We start from the raw sequence: 26458 nt of genomic DNA on the forward strand, positions 1-26458 counted from the left end.
TATGTATGCTTTATGGTTCATGGTTGATATGAAAATAAAAATAAAAATAAAAGGAACATATGCATGTAAGTTATGTTTCTAGCTATCATGTTTCCCATTCTCATATATTTTTCCAGTATTTGATATACAAATCAAATTTAGGAGGTTCACACTGACGAATTAGGGTTGTCATCAGGAAGGACAGATAAAAAGTATACCGATCTATAGACTATAGTAATGTGCTCCATTTTAATTTTGTGGTTTAAGAGGTAACTCAGATCTAACATATAGTTTGGTTGGTCAGAATAAACTAAGAGAATCCATAAAAAGATGATAATTATTACAACTTGAAAGCACAGCAGAATATTAATTTAGTTGGTATACAAGGTTAGATTTCTTTAGGGTCCATTTCTATTATTCGATCTATATATGATCAATAATACAGATCCAGAAAAGAAAAACATTGATCAATAGTTATAATACGTTGAGGAGCTTAGAAATTAGGAGCTTAGATTTCATCTGATCTCTGTATAAACTGATGAATCCCAACTTGAATCGGTGGAATATTATCAAAAGTATGTACTAATTATTAAATAGTTTAACTAAAATAAATATAAAATAGATACATGAAAGTCCCCTGGTTCACCTAACAGAGGAACGTTAGCAGGCAACGCACTTCTCAGATGCATCTATGGAACCTCAGTAAAAGACACATATATGATATATGATATATCATATATGCAACCTCAGTAAAAAGTTAAAAACACACACACTTGTTGTTTTGGGATTCTGAATATATCGTGTAGATTTTTGGAATCTCGAGACAAAGAATGTGTCCTTCAGTGGCGTTTCCTATTAGCACTGCTCTGAGCCTCTGACTGACTATATATTCTTGTAAGAACTTCACACAGATTTGGAATGAAGCCAACATGATATCGTGAAAATGAGCCACTAGTTTCTGTTCAAACTTTTATCAATGAAGAGAAGTTTTACTTTAACTGGTGGTAACAGCTTCCTACCTAACTCGGATATGTTTTTAAAATCCTTAAGAATAGAAGAACATAAAACTGAAAATGTGAAAGAAAAAGATGTCCTGTATAATGGAAAGGGTTGTGAACTTATGATCATCCGACTCTAAGAGAAGATTTGGGGAAAAAAAAATGGCTCTCAAAGCTTCCAGGATGTACAGCACATGTATGGTTATACCTACTAGGTGTTCCCTGGAATTTTCTCATAACAGATATGCACATGTATGGGCAGACAACAGTAATGGTCTACCTACTAGGTGTTCCCTGGAATTTTCTCATAATAGATATGTGGTTTATATGTGAATGAAATACCAGCTTAAGTTGTTCTTGTTTAGTGAGTAAAACGAGAGTTACGTCTATGGTTCAAGATCAATTTCACTTTCAGTCGTTTTCTTCGATACAAATTTGCCGAAAGAATATTTTTTAGGGTTACGAGTATTACCCCACTAGATGAGTCAATTAGGATTTCTCTCCCCTAAATACACACAGAATTAGAATATTGTGTGTATTTTAGGAGGAGATCCTAATTTCTCATCTAGTAGGAGGAATTCTAATTGGCTCATCTAGGAGGGGGTGGTGGTGGTGGTGGTTAATACTTGTTAACCAAATTTTTAGCACATTGTCTGTAGGTGGAAATGACAGATATAGGTGGTGTTTATGTGTAGTCCTGTTACCCCTCGTTGCTTCTCTATTTCCAATTCTGTGTGGTACACTTAGCACCAAGAAATTTGCCAAAATGGAATTTCTAACCAATTGAGTCAAGTTGTTCATATTCATGATAGCAAAAATTCTTATTGGCTACAAGCTATTGATCATTGGTACAGGGAGTCGTGTCAGTAATAGAGTTGCAGTAGTAAGAAGATTAGACAATCACTCTTCTATCAAAATAATCAAATATGGCGCACATTAGCACAAGTTGTGAAAATAATCAACAAATAACATGACCATTTAATTAAGAGCATTCCCATTTAAGAGTATTCCCAATACAAGTCACTATAGGAGGAAATTGAGAGTTTTCACCTATGTGGACTAGAAAACACTTGCCCAATGTAAGGGTGGCAATGACGGTGACTTGTAACTAAGTTACAACGAGGGTAGTAGTTGCTACCGAGATTGTCACTAAGTTGTGAGCTTCGGACGGAATCTTTTATTCCGTCCTGCGTTTTTTTTTTTTTTTTACAAAATGTTTTATTCCGTTTGGCCGTTTTTTCGATTTTTATATTCAGACGAAATCAAACATTACGTCTGAGGTTTAAAGTCACCTATGCATTGGGCAACTTTTTCTTGTTTTTCACCACAAAGGTAGCAAAGAGGAGAAATAGTCCTACGTGGAGGTGAAAAAAAGTGACTTGCATTGGAAATGCTCTAATAAGACACAAATATTTACTAGAATGGTATATACAATAGTATGCATTTCTTGCTATGTTTTCTTGATCATGCCTATTTGTCGCGATTCTGAGATTTTCTTTTTGCTTTTTCTTTAACTGGAAACAGAGATGTTGAAACCAAAATTAGAGAAGAAAGAAATGCAGCCTATTCCAAGACGTGTCGTATAGGGAAACGTCAAACGTTGCTATAGAATGGAATATAAAATATGTATATATACAATAATTAAGTAAAAGAAACAGAGATTACGGCCCAAGACAAAGTCCAATAATAATTTCGCCATAAGTCCATACTGACATCATCATATGTAAATTCAAATTTACACAGTTTGTTTTACCACGTTTTTATATGAAAATTTAAATTTACATAGTATTTTTACATATGCAAATTTAAATTTACATATAACAATTTAAATTTATATATGTAAAATTATATTTCATAAATTTACATAGTATTTTACAATTTACATTGTGAAAATTTAAATTTATCGTATTTTTGAACTTAAGACGAAATTAAAATTCAAGTGGACTTGGGGAGAATTGTTTTTGAAACTCAGCCCAATTACTTGAAAAGAAAAAGAGAAAATGGCAATTGACTAACTATATGAGTTATAGAAAGTTTCTCAACCAAACGATAAAGCTTACGGAAAGCATGTCTAGCAAATACAGTGTATAAATCCATGTTAAAAAGGTGGGTTTGAAGACTCTGTAACAGAGTAACAGACAAAATTTAGAAAGAAAGCATCCGACATAAAGACCAGAGTGACACTGAGGAGAAGGAAAAAGTAGGTTTCTTTCAAATCTTTCAAATTTTAGATGCTTAATGATATTTTGAAATTCATACTTAAGTCTTCATACTCTGCAATTTTAGCAAGTTCTTTATTCCATAGTACAAAATATCCCGATATATCGCGATATTTAGGGATATCTATCCGGATTTCAGAGAAAGATATATAAATATCACGATACGTTTAGAGATATATACAACTGTAAATATCGGTGATATTTTAACGATATTTGTGATATTTGGAGATATTTTACGATATTTTGCGATATTTTATGTATATAACAAATTTATTTAATATTTACCATTATATTTCAAATAAATATAAATAATGTATCATGATATATCAAGAAATATCTACAATATCTACGATATTTATCGATATTTTAGATATATCTACGATATTTGCATGTGAAACAATGTCAAATATCTCCAAAAAGAGGGATATATCCACGATACATATCTAGAAATTGAATATCGATAAATACCCATATCTTGATATTTTGTACTATGCTTTATTCACTTTATTTTTCGTTTTCCCTTTCTCCCATATGAAGTATTGAAGTTGTCCACTCTAGTCATTTGGACTAAGATTTGGTTTAAGCATCTAGAAGTGCTGTAGAAGAGAATTAAAGATTAGCGTGGCACAACCTGATTACTTGCGATGTAAGAAAGAACAAAGCTCAACTTAAAAAACCTTCTCGATCTTGTAATCAACTACCAATTCTTGCGCAGCGCCCTTTGGAGGAAAACCTCAGACCCATGATTGGCTTTGGGTTTTGGGTGGTTTTGGGTGGCTTAGTGGGGAGAGTATCGACAGTTGGTATAAGGCCGGTCGTCACAACTGGTGGTTCTTATGTGTAGCGGCGGAGCCAAGGGTGGGCAGCTGCACCCCCTGAACTTTCCTGAAAAAAAAAAGTTGTAGTCATGTCTCAATTCAGTGCATTTGTTTTTATCTTAATTTCCAAGGTGTAAAACTTTGCGCCCGGCTTCTTTCATTGTCTGGCTTGTGTTGTTTTTCTGGCTTGTTTATTACTTCATCACTTATGTTAGCAGTCGCTATTACTACTGAGAGTACTTTTAGTTTTGCATATTGTAAAAAATCGACTTTAGAATTGTATGGGAGATGAGTGTTTGAACGTTACTTAGTAACATACATTGAGAATAAGATATTTAAAAACATTGATTTTGAAGCGATCAAGCAACAATGCTTTAATGGATACTCGCTATAAACACTTGTAATTTTTTTGTTTGATTTTGAGTTTTTTTTTTTTTAATTTCTTTTTTAGATAATTAATATACACATATTTAGAATTTCCAATTTTTGGTGTAATGAATTTTGAGTCACTTTTCTAATGAGTTGTATATTAATTTGCCCATATATAAAATTCTGGCTCCGCCACTGCTTATGTGTCCATAATAGCGGACTATATACTCATTTCAAATCAGCTCAAAGTTGTAATAAGGTTTTCTTGACTTAGAACTATGAAACTAATAAAATGTCAACTTCTATCACTTCTACTGCAAATGATTCTCGCCACCGACGCCACTCCATATGTGATACACATACATGAGACATACCCAAGTTTACCTACCTCAGTCACATATCAATAGAAAATAGGATCAACAATAAAAACAGCCACATCATGTGCATCAATTTAGTATATAGCAAATGAATGGTAAGTTCTGTACACACTTTTAGAGTGGTTACATTCAGTGTATATGTTGAGTTTAAGCTGTTTATTCTTTGCACTACTCCAGTTATTATCATAGGAAATATACTTAAAGAATAGCTAAAGAATCAATCTCTAAGTAATTTTGGTTACTTATATAAAATAAAGAAAGATGCGAAGAAACCATTGAACAATACGGGAGGTCATACCGGTTGTTTTCCCCATACATATCAGCGACTAGACCAGCCCTGTCAAGTGTCAACCACCTACGACAATAGAGAAGCTATAGAACATTATGTAACATACCAAATCCTGACACCAATTTTGTTAAGCTGTCAACAAATTAAGTGGGAGAGAAGAATACATTAATGTATGTACCTGATTACCCGGTGAACCAACCGATCTTTTTCTTGTAGAAAAACATGAAAAATGGCTCATTGCCAGATCAGAGAAAGGAACAGACCCGAAACACTCAGAGAAATAGGACGGGTAAACTTGAGACCGTGACGCCACATCTCGTACAAGCATTATCTTGATAATAATGTGTGTGCCTTCACCAAGTTACCAATCATAGCAATCCACGAAACATTCTATCAAACAATTCAAGGCAGTGGGAACTGAATCTCAAACGGTTGGCATTAACGAAATACCATTTCATCATAATCACAAACAACTCTTCATTCCTTACTAATAAAGAGTGGGTTTTAACCGTTTAAGGGGTGTGAATGACTCGCTCGCTTTGCACCCCATAGAAAATAACCATATCGGGTCCTCTTCGAATGAAAGAAAGGGAACCCTTCATTTTTAAAAGTCTGTTAAAGTTGATCTTGCTAAAAAGAAACAATGAGAGCTATATAAATTTAACAATGAATCAAGACCCAGTTAAATTACACAGATCTAAAAAATGTAGCTATTCAACCTGCCTGTTTCCTGTGTTTCACTTGTACAATGCTGTAACATGAGGACCTCCTCAGTTGTATTCTGTTTTCTTGTTTAATCGATATTTATTTTGTCTAAGGAGTAAAAATGATGTGTTGTTCCTTTTTTCATTTATATTCCTGTCAATTGTTTTTTCTTCTGTAGTTGTGACCTGGAAAATGTCACCCACTATTGCCATAAACCACAGTGAGGAATCACACAAAGTATCAGCACTCTCAACCGTCCAGCAAGCTCAACCTGCCTGCACGCTCCGGACTGTCCTCGCACTTGGTATGCCATCAGATTTCTAAGACGAAACACCAGGACGTCCTGAAAGCCTTGATCCTAAATCCAGTAGTATGTCTTCCTCCATGTTTTTCTTTGGCAGAAGCTTATACACCTTTGTTCCATTATTTGTCTTTAGATGTGTCATCATCTGTGTCCTCGACCTTGATTTCATTTGACACAGAATTCGTGTCTGTGTTTGTTACAAGCACCTCTGGCTGGCTCTGAACCTCGCTACCTTCCTGGTGATTTGTTGGTTCTCCTTCATGAATTGCATCAGCATCATCCCTATATGATATTCCATACTTCTGTGCATGAGTCAGTCCTGGACAGCCACCCTGATGGAAAAGATGGAAAATATTCAGCATATACCAAAAAAAAAGAAGGGGTGCAATCCAAAGCCGTGCATTTATATCTTTTCAATTATACGGCAATGAAAGTATGTAGTGGACCTTAATCAATCCCGACGTAGATAAGGATTGGCGAGATTTGGTCTTAAATGGACTATTAGAGAGATCCCAGCTTGTAAAAAATCTGGTGCCATTATTTTCTTGATGGTCGTCTGAGATATTGATACCAGGTCTATGCCTTGCATCATTTCCTTTGCAAAATGCTCCAAAATAAGAACAGTGCTCATGTAATAAAGCTATCTCTGGTGTTATGGGCAGTAAATGACCTTCAGTGGTAAAGATATACCTGCACATTCAGAACACAGTAAATATTTAAGTACTCGGAAAAATCTCGATGCTGACATTTTATAAAGCATTATAATTTCTAAAAAAGTGGATGTTCAAAGAACAAACTTAGACCAGATTACACATAAGTGACATAACATACTTGTATGGTCCATTTTCAACAAGGTTGTCGGGGCCAGCAGCCAAATCAAAAAGAAGCCACAAATATTTTACCTGTAATGTGTCGGGATGAATCAGTGTGCATTATAAAATACCACCCCAAAGGGAAACAGAAAACAAGACAAACGAAAAGAAAAAGAAAACAATTAAACAAATTTTCAATTCTTAGGCATAGGATGGCAGAATGCCAAGTTGGTTTCTTGTCTCCACTATATATAAATGACTCCATTGCTAAATAGTATACCTCTACAGATAATAAGACCATTCACCTTCTCATGCTCAACTACGAATATTGACAAAATAAATTTTAAAATAACAACCCAAATATTCTCAAAATTTTTTTTGCAGAGAAGATGGTCAATAGGAAAAAAGATTATCATCCCTGTCCTAAGAGCCTCGTATAAACTTTGACACAGATAATGACTAGGAGCACATTTAGAGAGGTTGTGAATTGTGATGTATAACAAGCACGACGAAAATGTCACAGAAGACACAATCAGAATAAGGCATCCCGACCAATAGAACCATCCTTCTATCGATGACTTCCGAAATAACACACTAAATAGATAATCGTCATTATCCAGATATCACGTCAATGCTGGACTGGATCTTTGAGGGGCTCTCATTGAAGGATGGGTCCAACTACGGCATCTTTAACCCAAGATGGCAACATCAGGAACTCCAAACCATGTGTAGGTGTGCTCTGAAGTTTCCACGCAGAAGAAATAACAATCTAACCAAATAGAAAGAGCAACCTTAAGATGTACTATAAGTTCATGTGGTCCTTACTGTTTCAGCAAGGAAAAAGCTCTCCATGTGGTCCTCTTGTTTATGAGACTCTACATCTGATATATGGCAATATCCACAAGGGCACCGTGCCCCATATTGCAAACTGGTGATCATATCACGTCCAGCATCAAGATATCTGTGAAGAAACTTTAAATGTGAGTTAAAGTAGTGAAACTAGCAAACAGGCATCTTAAAGCAGTAACTGTGGAAGTTAAGCTGCAAGATTGAGGTGCCTTCCCTTAGGTCTCAGGATACCAACCTTGGATCTCTTGTAGCTTTATAGAGCAAGTATGTGCTTTCCATCAACTCAGGCCGCAGTGGATAACTTTTCTGTCCTTGCTGCAATGCAGTTGCCGTTGAAGAATATTGGTAACGGCCATTTAAAACAGAAACACTAATACGAACATTTTGAAAACTAAAGTAGGGTTAATCCGTTAATCTATTACAATAGTTGATAAGGTACCTGAACAGTGAATGTGGCAAGATTAAAACCCTCTGGTGTAAAGCCATATTTTTTCCAGACACTGAAGAAGGCATTATGAGTTCGAATAGCAGGATCTATATCACCAGCTAAAACCTTCAAAGAAATTTGTTTAAGAAGTTTTCTCCAGAACAAGCCGCAAATTTTTCAGTAAAGGGTACACTAAGAAAAACACCTGAAGGCCTGGCCAGAAGGCCTGCAGACTGTTGAAAAGAGGCCACACAATAGCAGCAGAATTCATATTCACTTCGACATACCTACATGTAGGTTAATAACGCATAATTTTCCTCTGTAAAGTGGAAAAACTAGGCAGCTCAAGTGTATAGACAACGAAAAACTCACCAAGGATCATTATAAAGGTAGTGCATTACGGCCTTGTAAGCTTCCCGGAACATGAAGAGATATTCCTCCTCCCCAAACAATATATAAGCCTGATGATATAAGGCAACAAAGAAGGGAAAAAAAATATTATAGGCAAGATACTGATGCAAAATGATTAAGAATGGACCTACTGTCTATCGCGGTATAAGATAATAACGCATGACAAAGAAATGAAAAATCATGTCTCCAACGGAAGTAGACGTGTGTCCTTACTAACGCCAGTATTATATTCTGAGCACGATCTCTTGAAGTGTCTTTGGTACTTGCCATCAACATGGCAGACATAAAGCTATAAATCTTACTTTTGAATTGTTTTGGCCATAAATACTGAGGACTCAAATAAGAATATTCAACTTTAGAGCATGAGTCCCTTTATCATGAAGAGCTTTGCCATTTGGGTGAACAAGACTCCTGATTGATGTAAAAAGCATATCTTTAAGTGTCCACTGCATGCCATGTTTCAATATTATCCCTGAGGCCCAAAATTCATCATGGGTGTAGGGATTTCCTCAAAAGGCCTCGAAACAAGGAAGTGGTAGATAATTACAATATATCTAGGATCTAGAGCAGCTTTCTACCGCTACTGTGGGAGTAAATCACCAAGGGGTATGCAAATCTCACCACCATAGTAACGATTCATCCTCGTCTCTGATGTCAACAATGACCCACCCCATGCCACGTGCTGATATTGTCCTCACTAAGTCACTCTAGGCCCTCTATGACGCCTACCTATATATGCTTGTGTTTTTGAAAATGTAATTGTCAGAGCATTAGGTACTAAGAGGTTCTAGGTTTGACTCTTGACCAATAACACTTGAGGCGGATGCGATACTTATCGTTTAATACCTGTGCTGTAAGGTATACTTGGATATTATTTCATGGTTCTATACACAATATGACAATAGTCATCCGAGGTTCCTCCCAGTGTGTAAGTTATGTAGCATTACCTTCAGAAGATACTCATAGAAGGAGTCAATACTAGTCCCTATTCCAGCATCCTGTAGATCAACCATAAGAAAAAACACAGGAAAGAGTATTAGAGATTATCCTCACCAGGAGAAGAGAAAAAGGGAAACAAAACAGTGGACCTACTACAAGTACAATTCTCTCGTGTGAATTATCCTTTCAGGTGTGTGCGTGTCACATATTTTTCAAGTAACTAAATATTCTGTGACACTGAGTTACTGAGTTGTGAGAGAAACCAATCTCGAAAGTTAAATATTAGTTACCGAGATTTAAAAAAAGATCACATCTTACGGTCAAACTGGGTATTTGCCTCGAGTAAACTCTCCTCCTTCCCCTATCAATTGTGTCTTGTAAGTTGCAGCTAATCCCTACCACCTTCACATAACATCACTCTCCTTTCCCTCTTCTGATAAACATGTGGAGCTCGATAAGCTCTCCATATCATTTCTAACCAATCCAATTGAAAATTTGATACAGCCTATTTAATGAAGCTATGTAGACGTATTTTTGAGAAATTCAACTTCATTCTAATCTTTTACAAATTACAAAGTAAGCACAAGCCGACGTAAATGTAAACGATTAACAAGAAGAAACTGTATAACCTTCTGTGTCCATTCTCCTGTGAAGACATTGATATGAGCACCAACAAGATTAATTTCTGAGCGACGCGCCCATATTCCACGCACGGCATTCTTTGTAACTTGTTCAAACACTGCATGACCATGACAGTAGCTCATTTATTGAAAAACTATTCAATTGTTAGAAATGGTTTAGTTAAATTTGGCATCTCTGTCATGAAATGTACTATAATTGAGCTTATCGAGTGAAAAGATTTTGAACATATTTATGCGACCATATGATCTTAAAAGCACTAAAATTTCTTACCATCTAATTACTTCCACTTCTCCACAAAGAAAATGGCTTTCATATCCTCATGTTCACAAGTGATATACAGATAAAAATGTAAAGAACTCAATCTTCAATACCACTAATGACTCACCTTGTCTAAATTGAATTTTGATATTAGCAAAAGGTGTTCAATTGTATCCTAACAAACAAAGTCGAAATATATTCTTTCTTGTTCTTATACAAACAAATGAAAACCATGACAATTACCTGTGTTGTTTGTCAAGCGACTAAGCACCCCAAATTCTAAGGTGAGTGTCCCACCACCGGCAGTCGATGTTATCTATTTATACCAAAACTGAAAAATATTAGGAAAAGTAAACATATTAAAGAATAAATAATAATTAAAAAAGAGTGCAAAAGACAGTGAAAAAAAAAATATAAGAAAAAAGGATAGACTAACAGTTTCATTCAGTCAATGACTAGTGTTTTTGTTTCCGCAAACAAAATACCAAGAATATTTGCATAACTTATAAACTAGGACCCTAGGAGTAAAGTTTTAGGCCCCAATATAGTGCTCTTGCAAAATAACCAACTTTATGGGGAAAAAGAAGTTATTTAAATAACAATACATCCCATGTATCTATATTAAACTAAAACGTATTTAGTATAGCAATATATCATTATGTGTTTCAATCTAAACTGTAGACATACATATTACTTTGGAGATGGCTAAACCCTAAGAGTCTAAGACACCCTAGTCTTACATGCTTCAACATTCTCAATCCAACTTCTGCAATTATGGTGGTTACATGGGTAATAAGGTGACCACCAGTGGCTGGGCATGGACACCGAAACTTTTCTAGCATAATGAAAACTACACATCTTTTGGCAATGTAGTATCCATACCAAAATCTTAATGTTCATCTGGAAATTATGATGCAGTTCAACTTAAGACTCAATTAGTAACTAATGATGTGGAATGTTAGCATGAGCTAAGATATGTAGACTGGCAAGTGGGAGGATCAAAAGAAATGGAGAGACCTTGCCTTGCTTTCATTTTCATCAACTCCATGCAATAGATTCACTGATCCAAATGGAATTCCTGCAATAAACAGTCAAGTTAGAAAATTGTGTCAGTGAGTTTCGCAACCCCAACTCCCAACTATGCTAAAATGTAGAGTGAGAGAGACAGAGTTCCAAGTTACCTGTAGGTGTGTCAAATGCAGGTAACAATCTCAGAGCAAGATCCTCTGATAAGTTAAGCAATTGATCATCATAGGATGGAACTCTCATACCCTGAATCAATAGATATCCAAAGATCAACTTAGAAAGAAAGACGTAAATATATTTGTTAAATGAAGAACAAAGATCATCCAAGAAAGTTTTATGAGCTCCTGTCTTCGGCCAAAATTTAATATTATCATGTATAAATTATTAAATTAAAATATTTCGCCATTAAGATGTCACTACAAGAGCTTGTTGCAATGATATATTAAAATGTCCTGTTCACATTCATTTGATGATCCACTAAACTAGATTCCCAGATAGCCCTGAAATGTGAGAAACATAAAGTTGTAATCACATACAAAAAAGGGTAAGAACGCCAAGACATATTTTCAAAAATTCCAAATTGCATGTCTGGACACTAACACCATCGTCAATACCAGAGGACAAGGGTGTAAACCTGGAAGGCATAGTAATGTTTTTTCTGAATATAGTCTTGGTCTTTAAAGAGTTTTGAATAAGAGGTTTTCTCATCTCTAATTCATTTTTACTACTTTAGTGCCCACCTTCCTTTTACATAAAGATTAGACATCTCAAGGATGTGGGATCATAAAATATGTAAACACCAGGGCCAAGTATTTGAAGGTTTTAAAGGAAACTAATCTTGTTCATGTCACAGATAGTTGTTCCCCGCATACCTAAATCTAAAGCACAGGAAAATTTAATAACAAACTTTAGAGGGAAAAAAGTTACCAAAAAAAAGGTAAAATTAGGAAGAGTATGATATATACTAGATGTACTTAATTTACGTCCAATCTATTCAATATGTCCAGTTGTATCCAGGTCAGTGTCAAATCTCCACGGCAAATACTGAAATATGTACTCGTGTCACTATTGCATATTAACATTCACAAAATTGGCCTTCTCTAACGGCTTGAGCTTTGGGATAATGTAACACTTGAACATGGTTTTAGAGCTTTAGTTTACTGTAGATCACGGGTTCAAATCTTTCGAATGCATTTCTGTTTTACGAACTATTTGTCCACACCCCCCAGGTTTACATGGTGTGCCCACCTGTACTAAATCCCGAGACTCGTATTGATATCTGTGCTACATGGACACGCCATAATCTAAACATAATCCGTGTCGGATACATATCCACGTGTCATGGACACACATTGTATGTGATATACCTCAATTTTCGATATTTCGCCGTGCCAGACACTTTGTATCTGTGTCGGATACAGACACACATCCGTGTTAGTGTAACTAAGAATGATACTAATAATTTCTAACTGCTTGAACTTTTGATCGAGAAAACAAAAGACAAGTCTCAAACTAATTCAGGTAATTCTGAAGTCCACGATATTACCAGCTAATTCTAAAGGCATCTATTGATGAGTTATTAGTTGTTATGCCAAGAAACATTATCGACTATCCTTAGTTTGAAACTTGCGATCTATCCAAGACTTAAGCTGTGCATGTATACTAAATACACGACGATCCAGTTGGATATTTGTATGACAAAGAAACCAAAATGATGTCCATAATTGGCTTTGGCACAACATGGCTTGCTTCTCGCTCTCCCACGAAGGCACAAAGCACCAAAATGAATTTTTCTCGGAATTTCTCATGTGTGGTCTCAACAGAGAGGTCTCGTCGAGAGCGTCCCAAAACTAACTTGCCAATCACAACTTATGACACATTGAATGGTGAAAATCAATACCTACAACACTTTTCTCCTCCAAGTATCATAGTCAATCTTGGCCAAAGATTACATTCCTTTTTCTCTAATTGAGCCTGTAACATCTACACACCCTTCTATTTAGTTTTGTGCCATGAGAAAGGCATCATTAAAACTCTAGCCCACATTCAAGTAGAGAAATGAAGTTGGCCCTAGTGGTTGGATCTCTTCTTTTGGTGGGCCCGACTACCTTCAATTAATATAGTAAAATTCAAAATGTCCAGAAGTATATAGAAGATGCCTCCTTTACTTATTTCTCATGGAAATTAACATCTAAGCGAGGCTTTTTTGTGCATTTGGTTAGTAAAGTTATATAATAATCGTGCCTTTAACAATTATGAAGCACTATTTCTAACATTTCATAAAAGTTCAGTACACAGTACAATAACAACATTACTAAAACAAGTATATTTTATGATAGTCAAATTTCTTCAAGTACCGTAGCAAAATCACTTGCAATAAGATGAGCAGAAAGCAAGCCACCAAGCACCCGGATCGTAGTTTCAAAAACAGATACTGTTTTGTTCTGCAAGAGGAAAAAAGAACATTACTCTTCAGAAGGAAACAAGTAGAACTCAATTATTGCTAATAATTGTGGTACCCTTATGGCATAGTATAACATGCTATTGGTGAATGAGACTATCAGTTCTTAAAACATGCAGATCCACCCCTTGGAATGCGCTATGCTACATGGGTGTGGCTGGGGGCCTGGGAGACACGTCATTCTCAGTAGTAAAAAAAAAGGTGTCTAACACAAGGACAACTTTCCCATGCAGCAGAGAGGAAACCGTAAGTTTCCATATTTGATATTCTCACGATCCAAAACGAATATCAGCACACTTGAGGACTCTGGTTCGTTTAATGCAACTTTTTCGCATTATGCATGCCAACAACAAAAGAAAGTCTTAACGCTTTGGGTAAAGAAGGGTCAAAGATGTTGATTATCAATGCTGTTTCTAGTTTCCCTAAATTATTTTGTCCCTTCATTTGTTCATTTTTTTTTTTCTTTTTATACACATCTAACTGAAAATGGTAGGTACAAAGGGTTTCTGAGAAAAGCATGAAGAAAGAACATAAATATATTTCAAGTTTTCAACTAAGAGATATATAAGCAAGAATAAGTTGAGTTTTGATATTGTTACAAAAAAACTAAAGCGGAAGCTGCCAAGAATAAGTTGATTTTTGATAAGTTGAAATGTCAACAGGATGTTTCCTTACAATGTCAAAGCGAAGGTTATTCCCAATCCACTCAACGGCAGTGGCAAATTGTTCTCGATCACCAAGTAATGCTAATGTGTCTAAGGAGTCAATCTGTTTCGTTGGAATACATTGTAGCATCATTAGCTCAAACAATCAACTTAATAGATGCAAATAACAACAAAAAGGGGATAGTCTTACAAGAGTCAAAGCATAACCACCAAGCGAGTCTTCTCCTGCGCATGTAAGGGGCCGCAACTCATCAAGTGGAAAAGCATGCTTCATGTATCCACCAAAAGCATGATAGAACATGTCACGCACCTACATATTTGTATGCATGATACAGAAATATAACATAGCTATAAATGTACTATTAGCACCATAAGTGATTAAGTGTATAACCACAATCAACAAAAAGGAAAGAAAATAAAACAACGGCATTTCTCAACGATTTAGAATATTGGACAAAAGCATGCAAGTTGATAACAGTTCAGATGCACGAATTTCATGGTTATCAGAATTGAAGAAAACAAGGTTGAACAGAGAGAGAGAGAGAGAGACCAAATCCATATGGAGGCCCCTAGGCCCTAGCACATGACTCAAACCAACCGAAAGCACTAAAACGACCTATTACACCATCCAATCCATGTCTCACACCTTTTGAGTTCTAACTCGTGAGTATGGTCATACACTTTTTACTGGTAGTATCCCTGTTCCCGATAATGTGACAATTCTCAGATAAGCCTTATTCCTTATCTAGTATAACTACCCTCCATATACAAGCATGAATTCATAATGTGGTGTACTTAAATGGTATAGTGGTGCTCAATTTCTAAGCACATTAGTATATTTCCTGCATATAACACCTTCCACTTCGTAATATTCTAATTATATCATTACTAAATCCCCAGAAGTGAGCCATGCAGTGTTAACAGCCACATTACTCATCAAAGTGACCCAACCACTAAACCAAATCAAACCCTCCAGTTTTACATGAACTAGTAAAATGCAGCGGGCAAAAGTCTTCAGCTCAAAGCTAATTCCTACTACATCAGTTGTTGATAAAATCTCAAAAAAAAAAAAAAACTCCGCATTTCATTCGTTTTGATAAATAGACAATTTAGTAATAAAATGGTAATCAAGGCACATTTAAACATAACTAACAAATAGGCTAAACAAAAAAGAAACAAACTTTACACAAACTGTCACAAAATCTTATACTTAAGTAAAGTTATTACCTTTTTTTCTTTAATTAACTCATCAATCAAAACCCTAGAGATTAACAATTGATTTCAATGTGGGACAAATAATAAAAAAAAAAAAAAAATACCTCGTCTCTGAGCTTTCTAGCCTCTTCAGGCCCAACACTTTCTGCAACAGAAAATTGTATAAAAATACTGGAAAAGATGATAATGAAGAAAATGAGAAGTGGGCATGCTTTCATTTTGGTAATGATGGATTCAATGTTTCTAATTCTCAAAATTTCTTCTCTGGTTTAATGGCTTTGTCTGAAATCCGCCAATTTTGTATTCTTTTGGACATGACCCATTTTTTGTTTATGGGTATTGGGTCGGGTTCGGGTCAAATTTAGTCCACGTGTCCAGCCCAAGTCCATTAATCATTTTGGTTTTAAGATCGTACGGGTAGAGATATTCCACGTGGGATATTTTGTTTTAGAAAATAGACTCGTCTTATTCCTACTTTCCTATAAACTTTAGAATTTTTTATCTAGGCTAAATTTGTAAGCACAATTTTTTGTCGATTCTTGTATTGAAAAAAAAAATTTGTAATGGATTATTCTTTTCTCAAATCTACGACATCCCCTCTAAAGTGTTTTCAAACTATCAATTCATTCGAGAAACAAGAAGAAGAAAAGAAAGAGGAGGTCCTAGAGAGTTTTGATAAACCTAGTACTAAGGAAATACTATCAAGACTACCCGTAAAGTCTCTGTTACGATTCAGGTGCGTATGTAAACTATGGTGTGCATTACTCAAAGATCCACGTTTTGTAGACTTGCATCTTAGGAATTATTTTAGGGAGAATAGTGTTAGTATCATGCTTGAATCTTATGATTTGTGTATGTTGAGGAATAGTGAAGCATGTTATGAGGTTGCGAAGATACAATATAACCCTACTATGAGTCAGTTTTCGGGTCTTTCAATCTTGGGTTCGTGTGATGGATTGTTGTTTTTAGGAGATACTTGCTCATCTATGATACCAGAAAGTCGTCTTGATAACAATTTATGCTTGTGGAATCCGTCGACTAGACGCTATAGGCCTCTACCGGTGACCCCTATTCATCCCCGTGCATACGGGTCCTGGCTTATTTCATGTTGTAGTCTGTATGGGTTTGGATACAATGCTATATCCAAGGACTATGAAGTTGTAAGCATTGTCTGCTTTAACAGTGAATATTCACACGAGTATTCTTGTGATTGGGAAGTTAAAGTCTACTCACTGAGAAATAATTCATGGAGAAAAATTGGGCGTCCTTTTTGGGATATTTGCTATCCTCGGAGTGAACATGAAAAGAGAGGAGCACTTGTAAATGGTGTTCTTCATTGGGTTGTTATACCTTCAACTATAGAACACGAGTACAGTGTAATTTGTTTTGACATTGAGGGTGAATCGTATTTTGTCATGCCACTACCTGGTGAAATTGACGACGATGACAAACTTGTCAACCTTAAAGTCACAGCATTAGATGAATACCTTTGTTTGATATGTGGTTATGAAAACCATGTTGAGGCATGGATGATGAAAGATTATCTTAAGAAGGAATCCTGGATTAAATTGTTCGCAATAGCAGGACAGAGAGAATTCCGAGGCTTTGTACCATTATGCATTAGGGAAAACGGTATTTTACTGCTTGATGATAATGTTCTATATTTGTATGACCCAGAAGACGAAAGTGTGAAAAAACTTGCGATCAAAGATATTCCGGAAAGAATCAGATTTGCAACAAGTTATACTGAGAGTCTCGTTGCGTTGTATTGATCTAGAAGTCTCGAATGAAGGAAGTTCACTAGCTTTATATTTTTCTTGCTCTTACATTTATTTTGTACAACACATGACCGGTCTTAATAAGATAAATTATTTCCACTCCTCTGATACTTTCTCAGTACAAAAAATATGTATGCATACACACTCAAGTTAATAATTATCCAAAAAAAAAAAAGTTAGCTGACTATGAAATTGTTAAAAAAAAATCGAAAATGGGAACTTTCGGTCTTTAAAATTGGGCAGAATGTCAATTCCAATGGCTATTGAAAAATTTATAAAAAGATCCAATAATCATAACAGCAATGTAAAAATAAATGGTTAAAAGATCTGATTTAGAATTTATTTAACAAAGAGAGCAACAAGCAAATTTTTTTAGAATAAACATAATTATAAAATGGGAAGTGCAATTTACCAAGAAAAGAAATTTAGGTTTTTACGTATCACAATATGATCTAATGCCCGTAAACCCACCAATCCGTTTAGTCTTATGATTGTACAATTATAGTGATACCATGTTTACGTATTTTGATCGATCTAGAATATGATTTGTGTTTATGGTAGGAGAGTAGGACTCTAGTTTCCTCCAAATTTTAGGATTTGTAAACGTCCATATGCTCTAGACTCGAGAAGAAAACGAGCTGCACTTGTGCCTAAAATATCATCTCAGGAACACAAAGTTTTGATTGTCAGGGCATTCTCTAATCCTTGTATTGGGGAGAAGTTGCAATGAATTATTATTCTTTTCTCAAATCTCTAACATCTTCTTTAAAGTGCTTTGAAACTAGCAATTCATTCAAGAAGATAGAAGATGAAAAAGAAAAAAGAAAGAAAGGAAGGGACGTTGATCGCCTAGGATTGATCCCGAGGGAGGTCGCAAAGACAGTTGACATACCTCATAGTACTAAAGAAATACTATCAAGACTACCTGTCAAGTCTCTCTTACGATTCAGGTGCGTATGTAAAGCATGGTGTGCAGTAGTCAAAGATCCACTTTTCGTCGACATGCATCTTAATAATTATTCAAGAGCGAACAACCTCAGTCTCATACTTGAATCTTATGATTTATGTATGTTAAATAATAATGATGGAGCATCTTATGAGGTTGCAAAGATGGATTACCGTACTAAGTCTGACTTATCTGGTCTTTCAATCCTGGGTTCGTGCAATGGATTGTTGTGTTTAGGAGATACTTGCTCAAATATGATATCAGGAATTTGTCTCGATAGCAACTTGTGCTTGTGGAACCCGTCTACTAAACGTTATAGGCCTCTACCGGTTACTCCTATTCAACGTCGTGCATATGGATCCTTGCTCATATCCTGTTGTAGTCTCTACGGATTTGGTTATCATGCTATTACGAAGGACTACAAGGTTGTAAGCATTGTGTGCTATGACAGTGAATATTCTCGGCAGTTTTCTTGCGATTTGGAAATTAAAGTTTACTCATTTAGATATAATTCATGGAGGAAAGCCACACGTCCACTTTGGATGGAATTTTACTATCCTCGGAGTGACCATGAAAAGAGAGGGTCCCTTGTAAATGGTATTCTTCATTGGCTTGTTATACCCTCAACTAAAGGACGCAAGTATACTGTTATACCCTCAACTAAAGGACGCAAGTATAGTGTAATTGGTTTTGATGTTAGGGAGGAAATATTTTCTGATGTGCCCCTACCTCGTGATATTGACGACGACAATGAACTTAACAACCTCAAAGTCACCGCGTTAGATGGATACCTTTGTTTGATTTGTGGTTACAAAAACCATGTTGAGGCATGGAAGATGGAGGATTACTGTAAGAAGGAGTCCTGGATTAAATTGTTTACAATCACAGGACAGAGAGAATTCAGAGGCTTCGTACCATTGTGCATTAGAGAAAACAAAATTCTACTGCTTGATGACAATGTTCTATATCTTTATGACCCAGAAGGCCATAGTGTGGAGAAACCTGAGATCAAAGATATCCCAGAAAGGATTAGATACGCAACAAGTTATACTGAGAGTCTTCTTCCTACTGATTGACTGTGGAGAATTTCTTCCTACTGATTGACTGTGGAGAATTGTGGCAGAACGACCGACCTGCAACATATCAACCAAAGAAGTCCGAAAGAAGTTCACTATGTGACCATATATATTTTTTTTGCTCTTATTAGTACTAATCATGGCGTGTCTTCTTAAAGAAAATTGTTCCCTTGTTCTGATACTTTCTCATTATGATGTGATCAGTATAGATATACAATGGTTTAATTTTTCTTGCATCAATTCTTAAAATTGTTGATTGATAGATATTTTTCCAAGAAATCAGGAGTATAATTCACACTCGCTCTAACAGACGTTTTGTGCTCTAAGTCTGCTTCGTATGTAGAAAAACGAATTTCTTGTGCTTCTGCTGAAGTACCATTGAAACTCGGGGGACATACTGACGTGACAAAGCAAATATGTAGCACCTTTTTTTTTCATGCAGTCATATGATATAACATCTTATATGCCAACAATTGATTCTTTAGTTGATTGCAACAACATATAGGTACTACTTTGAAACCATAAAACATCTACAAATGGCGTTATATGTCACCCATGGGTCAGCCACTGATATTGGAATACAAATCGAAAGGAATTTCCAATATAACGTCCAGTGTATTCCTTAATTTTGTATCATTCCTCCCACTTTACTTTTACAACAGGAGCATGTTGTTCGACGATTAAATGTGTACTAGGAATGGCATATGTTGCTCGACCGTCCTCCTTTTATCAACATTCATTCGAATCCTACCAAACTTATGGAGACACCCTTTTCTTTTTTTGCTGCACAAATAAGTCTTATAGTACTTGATGAAAATTACCAAAGGAAAGAGTTTGATGGAAAAAACAGAATCGACCAGAAACTATCGACCAGAACCAGGATCATTTTGCTGCGCACATAGCTAAATATAAATTGTCTTGAATAATTTAATATATTATATGAACTAACAAAATGGTAAGATGAAGCGTCTGCTTACAGTTTAGCCAAGTCAAAGAATTGAGAACATTGATTAAAGAAATATTGAAGACCTTGATTACTAAATTACCAATAAATAAGCCAAATAAATCCTACAAAGAGAAACCTGGTTTAGAATATTTAAAAAGATACCAATAGCTAAAACTAGTATGCTTTCAACTTTTCAAGCTATCACTAGCTGAAACTGCTGCAGGAATAGTACATAAAGCCAGCCTACTACAGTGGGGCTGATTGATGTTATTGGGACCTGAAGGTAACCTATCTTTGCTACCTTCATGAATCATGATGCATTGATGCATCTAAGGCCGTATCCTGTAATATCTGATGCTGATCAATACTCCTCAGCAACTATAGAAAGCACACTAAACCTATTATCTTCAGAGAGAGGAGGTTTGACATTTTGGACTCTATACTTCAAGATAGCTGCATCAGAAGCAACATGTCCTGTAGAGTCTCCACAAACCTTAATGCTCGAGTCATTTGCTTTGTAAGTACATCCTGAGATTCCTCCGCTCTCAAAGTTCTTATTGTCAGCGATAGGAACCGAAGTTCCTTGCTTCTTGCTTTTACGCTTCACCCTCTTACCTTCATTGGCTTCAACTTTTGCCATATCTGAATTGCATTCAACTTGAACAGGAGATGTACAATCAAGTGCAACTGCCTTAGCATTTTTTTGTTGCTCAAGTCTCCTATAAGCTTCTTGCACTCAGTAACATGATGATTGATGAATAGGTGCATAAGTGGGCCAGTAAGGCAAAGCATAATTGAATAATTCAAACTTAGAAGTGACAGCACTACCCAAAAAGAATTCAAGTCTTCTCTCTGCTATCTCAAACGAGAAGATGACATATTTTTTTTGTTGAAGGAGAAGATGGCATTAGGAATGTACAAAAACAAGGTCTTCGATCTACTGTTGTAAGCAATTATCTTGAAAGAAACTGATTTTGGCAATGGGCATGTCGATTGTTCTTTTCCACGAATAGTCCAGTATCCCATACAGATGTCTTCTTCCAATGATTTGAACTCTTCTGACTCTTCAATTTTCCATCCTAATTTGTTGCTTTCATGATAACATAGTTGTCGAACATGGAAATCGTATCCATTATAGCCATGAAAGGAACAGAGAAGCTTCCCATGATGATCCCACAGTGACCTCCCAAGTGAAGCTTTGGGTACATCGATCAATTCAAAAAGACGACAATCTTTTTTATTTTGTTCTGCATTGTTCGAATAGCACAATCCCAGAATAAAGCACCATTAAGGAATGCTATTCCCAGTTCAGTTTTCCCATTAAATTAAAACTGATTTCAACAAAATGGTTTCGACTCATTTTTTGAATGAAAATCCTTTTCTATAAACCAGTTTCTTTCTGAAACGGTCGCGGCACTCGCGCCTTTTCTTTCTTTGCGCTGGCTTCTGAAAACTTTTTTTTTTAATTATATTGTTCTCTCCAACTCCAACGGTCTCATATTCCTCTCTCTCCAAAAACAGAGAAACGAAGTTCTCTTTCCAGAAATCTGAGAGATGAGAACTATCTTCTCTTACCATTGTTCTGATGTCATCAGTTTACTGTTGGAGACAACGATACCAATCGATCCCCACTAAGATAATTTGTATTTGGACAAACTACTATTCCAGACAAAAAATCTAAACTTTCACTACAACCAATAACAAACTCAACCTTCCAAACAATCAACAACTATCACAAACAAGTAATAATAATGCAAAAAAAGTAATAATAAAGCATACAATAACACAACGATATAACGTGGTTTGGCCAATGATGCCTAATTCCATAAGAGCTAATCTTTTTACAAGTATGGGAAGGAAGATTACAATCACTCCTCTCAAGTCTCTCCACCTTACTAGATCACTTCTCTCTCCTTACAAGCTTTTCTCTTTGCAAGGATTTTCTCTCAATTTTGATTGCTCTCAAAATTGGATTTCTATTCAAGACTTGGTTTTCCAAAACCTTTTCTTTTTTTATACTAAACTTGCAATTGATGAAAATTACTTTGTAGAAATAGTTTGATGGAAGAAAGTTTAAGCATGAAGCTATGACCAGAACCTCTTGGTTTTGCTGCGAAATCGGCTAAATATAAATTGTCTTCTTATTTTCCTCAAACTAACAAAAAGTCCAAGATAACTTTGTTTTTCAAAGGTGAGAACATTGAAAAAAAAACTATATTCTTTTTCACGGCAATAAATAAGCCCAAATGGGCAAGGCCAATATGAACGTTTGAATATTTCAAACATCTTAGCTAAAACTAGTATCTTTTTCTTTCTCCTTCATCCTCATCCTCATGTGAGGGATAACTCCAACATTTATCATGTTGTATCCGTCTCGATTAACCTAGGAACCAGCTATCAATTCTGACTTTGGGTATGTATGTAGTCCATAAACATTGTTCTCCTTATCTTAACTTTGCGTTTATCACTCCTATTTCCTTAAACCATTTAGCATTTTCCTAGAATCATTTTTTTTCCTCATTTATACAGTTACAAATTTTTTTGTACACATTTCGCGAAATCCATTGAGGCATTGTTAATGACGTTTTCTGCCCACAACTGTAACCACGAACTTTCAACATTAAACTGATTTGGGCTCTCAAAGTTCACTTTAAATCCACGTCTTTTGCCTACGCTTTGCGCCTAAGGCACAAAGATGGTGTTGCGCCTTAGGTGCGCCTCAATGCCTTGACTACACTGTTCTTGACTACCATTGTACATTATCAAAGGATATGATCTTTCATTAAATATCATAAATTGAAGATTGGCACATTAATATCGTTTTATTCATAATCTAAGTATTTACAGATATCAAGAATATAAATTAGGACCGCCATAAGTAAACTCAAGTATCTAACCTGTTGTTCTGTGGTCCTCATTTACTTGAGAAGTATTGAACTGAATTGGACCTGATGATCCTAGCGCACAGCATTTGAATGCTAATCCACATCTTACACCAGCTTTGTGTGAGGTCGTGTTCTCGAACTGTTCTGTTGCACAAAGATAAATATAAGCATCATATAGCTCCTGTTGCAACAGACCGTATCCATTTTTGTTGGAGTGAATCCTTAATAGGACTCCATACTGATGGCATGATTAGAGGTTAACTAGCATCTTTGATCAAATCCATGAATCAACCAAGTACAGTGAAGCCAGGACGGGAAAGCTGATCCCTTTAAGTAAGCCATGTGGTCAGTAGTCAATCTATCAATGCACATCTAATCTACCAATAATCCATACAAGAACACCTGCCATTTTTGAAATGGTGGAAACGATTTCTGTCCCTCACTATGATTTCACGGTCATAAACCTTTGAAATAAGTTTTGAAACATCATGGCAATCTCGACACACACGAAGGTTCTTCACGATCCTAATAGTGTCCTCTGGAGCCAAATGTAAGAACCCAAAAGCAATGGCAAGCTTCTCGCTGTGAATGGATAGAGCATGTTCCTTCTCCTCCTCTTCTATGTCAAACAATACCTGCACTGTATCAGGTGAGTACCCTAGTACGCCTCTCAGCTTTGCAGAGATCTCTGACCACTTTCTGTAGATGTTGTATGACTCGGGGTGTGACTTGTCACCCGATAAGAAACGGTGCATATTCCCATTCAGTTCTATCACGCTCACCCCTGGAACCTTAGTGACCCCTTTAGTTTTCATCTGTTTCCTCACCTTTCTAGCATCATCCCATCTTTTTGCAGCAGCATATATGTTTGACAGGAGTACATAGCTGTTAATGTCAAAAAATATAAATAAGTCATGTTCTCATGAACTCTACATTCTATATGACGTCATAAAAAAGTAAGGCAGAAATGTAATGTGATCGAAACTATTACCGGCCACTATGGTGAGGTTGGATGTTGACAAGGTGCTTTCCTACAAGTTCACCGACCTCGATGTTCCCATGGATCCTGCAACCTCCAAGCAATGCTCCCCAAGCACTGGAATTTGGCTCCATGGGCATTCTCTCAATCAGCTCCACAGCCTCCACTAAAAGCCCAGCACGAGAGAGGAGATCAATAACACAGCCATAATGCTCCACCTTTGGGTCAATACCATAAAGATTGCTCATGCAAGCTAGAAATCTCCGGCCTTCGTCCACCATCCCTGCATGACTACATGCACTAAGCACAGCTACAAAAGTTATGTCATCAGGACATACACCAGCCTCTTGCATCTCTTTAAAAAGTCGAAGAGCTTCCGCAGCATGTCCATGCATGGCCATGCCAGTTATGATGGTGTTCCAAGTAAGAACATCCTTAAGTTCTATAGAGTAAAAGACTTCAGTAGCTAGAGAAATGCTTCCACATCTAGCATACATATCTACCAGTGCCGTACCCACAATAGTAGTTAATCCAATCTTATGCTCACTAATATAAGCATGTAAACTAGCTCCTTGATCTAGTGCACCTAAATGCCCACAAGCCGATGACAGGCTAACGACAGTAGCCTCAGTCGGTTTGACACCCAAACCCTGCATCTCATTAAACAATTCCATAGCCTCATTCGATTTACCACTCTGTGCATAACACGCTAACATTGCATTCCATGACACCACGTCTCGCCTAGGCATCTTATAAAAAATCCCATGAGCTCCCTCAACATCACCACATTTAACATACCCTGCCAACATAGAATTCCAAGAAACCACATTTCTTTCAGGCATCTCATCAAACAACCTCTTCGCTTCCTCAATACTCCCAACCAATGCATATCCATTAATCATAGTATTCCAAGACACAACATCTCTAAACACCATTCTCTCAAAAACCAACTTAGCTAGCTCCATTTCACTATATTTCACATACCCATCAATCATAGCATTCCAGCACACCACATCTTCAACACAACACATATCAAAAACTCGTTTCGCAGAAACGAGATCTTTCCCATTAGCATACATATGAATCAAAGAACTCTGTATATAATAATCACTTTCCAAACCAAGTTTCATAACATGTGTATGAACCGAAACACCGTTTCGCAACAATGCCGACTCATTACAAGCTTTAATAACAAAAGGGTACGTGAAATTATTTGGTTTCAAACCTTTCCTCAAAATACCAACATACAATGTAATAGCTTCAAGTGGTTTGTTATATAAAACAATACCTCTAATAAGTGTATTACATGTAAAAATATCTGGGTTTTGAACTTGGCTAAAAACAGTCTTAGCATAGTCTAAGTTTCCATGACCTGATAATGCTAAAAATGATATTAGTTTTGTTGTTGCTGAACGTGATTCATAAGGTGAGAAAAAACTTTCTTGTGTGATGATTTGTGCATGGATTTGTTTCAACTGTTTCATGTTCTTGCATGTGTCTAAGAGGGACAGAAGTGGGTTTTGAGGAACAAACTTTCTTAGTTTGTTTACTACTGGTGTAGTAATAATTTTCATGGAGGGAAAAGTTTCATTTTCTCAGTTTCTTTGCATACTGGTGTTATTTATGTATGGTTGCAAAATACGAAATATCGAGAGATTTCGAAATTATCCACTGGAATTTTGAAACTTCCCGGTGATTTCGAAATCTCTCGTGTTGACTATGAGCCGAGGTTGAACAGAATCAACAGATTATTGCTTGAACAATTTTCACTTACGCGAGTTATGCATTACTAATTTTACTAAGCTATGTTTGAAAACTCCTGATAAAAAAAAAAAAGAATAGATAAGTCAAGATAGGAATCTTAATTGGTTATTGGTTATGCCAATTTATTACCCTTTCTTAAAGGTGTCGTTAAATTGGCCATCCTCATTTATCACAAAGTTTAGGAAGTCGTCGACGTCGTTCAAGCAGTCATCCCAATCTGGTGTGTATTGATCATTTGAGTGTTGTTACCTGATGTTGCATGAGGAATCAATTCGCCATTGTTGTAAGGACTGAAGGAACCACAAGGGTATGAGCCCGGAA

The 26458-nt window shown here is 36.1% G+C and overlaps 4 protein-coding genes across 5 annotated transcripts; 2 read left to right on the top strand and 2 right to left on the bottom strand.

The window, feature by feature from the left end:
• Positions 1–5680: 5680 nt before the first annotated feature.
• LOC147499976 (Glycosyl hydrolase family 47 protein) lies at positions 5681–16059 on the bottom strand. 2 transcript variants are annotated; one of them, XM_086561716.1, is made up of 17 exons: positions 15868–16059; positions 14739–14858; positions 14559–14651; positions 13780–13866; positions 11578–11668; positions 11419–11474; positions 10640–10712; positions 10126–10235; positions 9505–9555; positions 8519–8607; positions 8352–8433; positions 8159–8272; positions 7955–8034; positions 7696–7831; positions 6890–6960; positions 6505–6748; positions 5681–6390 (listed from the first exon to the last, which is right to left on the bottom strand). In XM_086561716.1, exons 1-17 carry the CDS (start codon positions 15979–15981, stop codon positions 6178–6180), a joined length of 1824 nt encoding a protein of 607 aa, XP_086417842.1. In that variant the 5' UTR covers positions 15982–16059; the 3' UTR covers positions 5681–6177. The 2 variants fall into 2 exon arrangements, with proteins under 2 accessions (XP_086417842.1, XP_086417844.1); XM_086561718.1 differs by lacking the exons at positions 5681–6390; positions 6890–6960 and having other exon boundaries at positions 6583–6748.
• A 267-nt stretch (positions 16060–16326) lies between these two features.
• LOC147499977 (F-box protein CPR1-like) lies at positions 16327–17535 on the top strand. Its single transcript, XM_086563578.1, has one exon. It carries the CDS (start codon positions 16327–16329, stop codon positions 17533–17535), a length of 1209 nt encoding a protein of 402 aa, XP_086419704.1.
• Positions 17536–18543: 1008 nt separating this feature from the next.
• LOC147499978 (F-box protein CPR1-like) lies at positions 18544–19607 on the top strand. Its single transcript, XM_086563579.1, has one exon. The coding sequence runs from the start codon at positions 18544–18546 to the stop codon at positions 19561–19563; it is 1020 nt and encodes a 339-aa protein (XP_086419705.1). The 3' UTR covers positions 19564–19607.
• A 3579-nt stretch (positions 19608–23186) lies between these two features.
• On the bottom strand, positions 23187–25953 carry LOC147499979 (pentatricopeptide repeat-containing protein At5g06540-like). The gene is made up of 2 exons (XM_086561720.1): positions 24386–25953; positions 23187–24279 (listed from the first exon to the last, which is right to left on the bottom strand). Exons 1-2 carry the CDS (start codon positions 25945–25947, stop codon positions 23772–23774), a joined length of 2070 nt encoding a protein of 689 aa, XP_086417846.1. The 5' UTR covers positions 25948–25953; the 3' UTR covers positions 23187–23771.
• Between the last annotated feature and the right edge of the window lie 505 nt (positions 25954–26458).

Source organism: Coptis chinensis, chromosome 5 (assembly GCF_015680905.1).
Source record: "Coptis chinensis isolate HL-2020 chromosome 5, ASM1568090v1, whole genome shotgun sequence".
Classification (NCBI taxonomy): Eukaryota; Viridiplantae; Streptophyta; class Magnoliopsida; order Ranunculales; family Ranunculaceae; genus Coptis; species Coptis chinensis.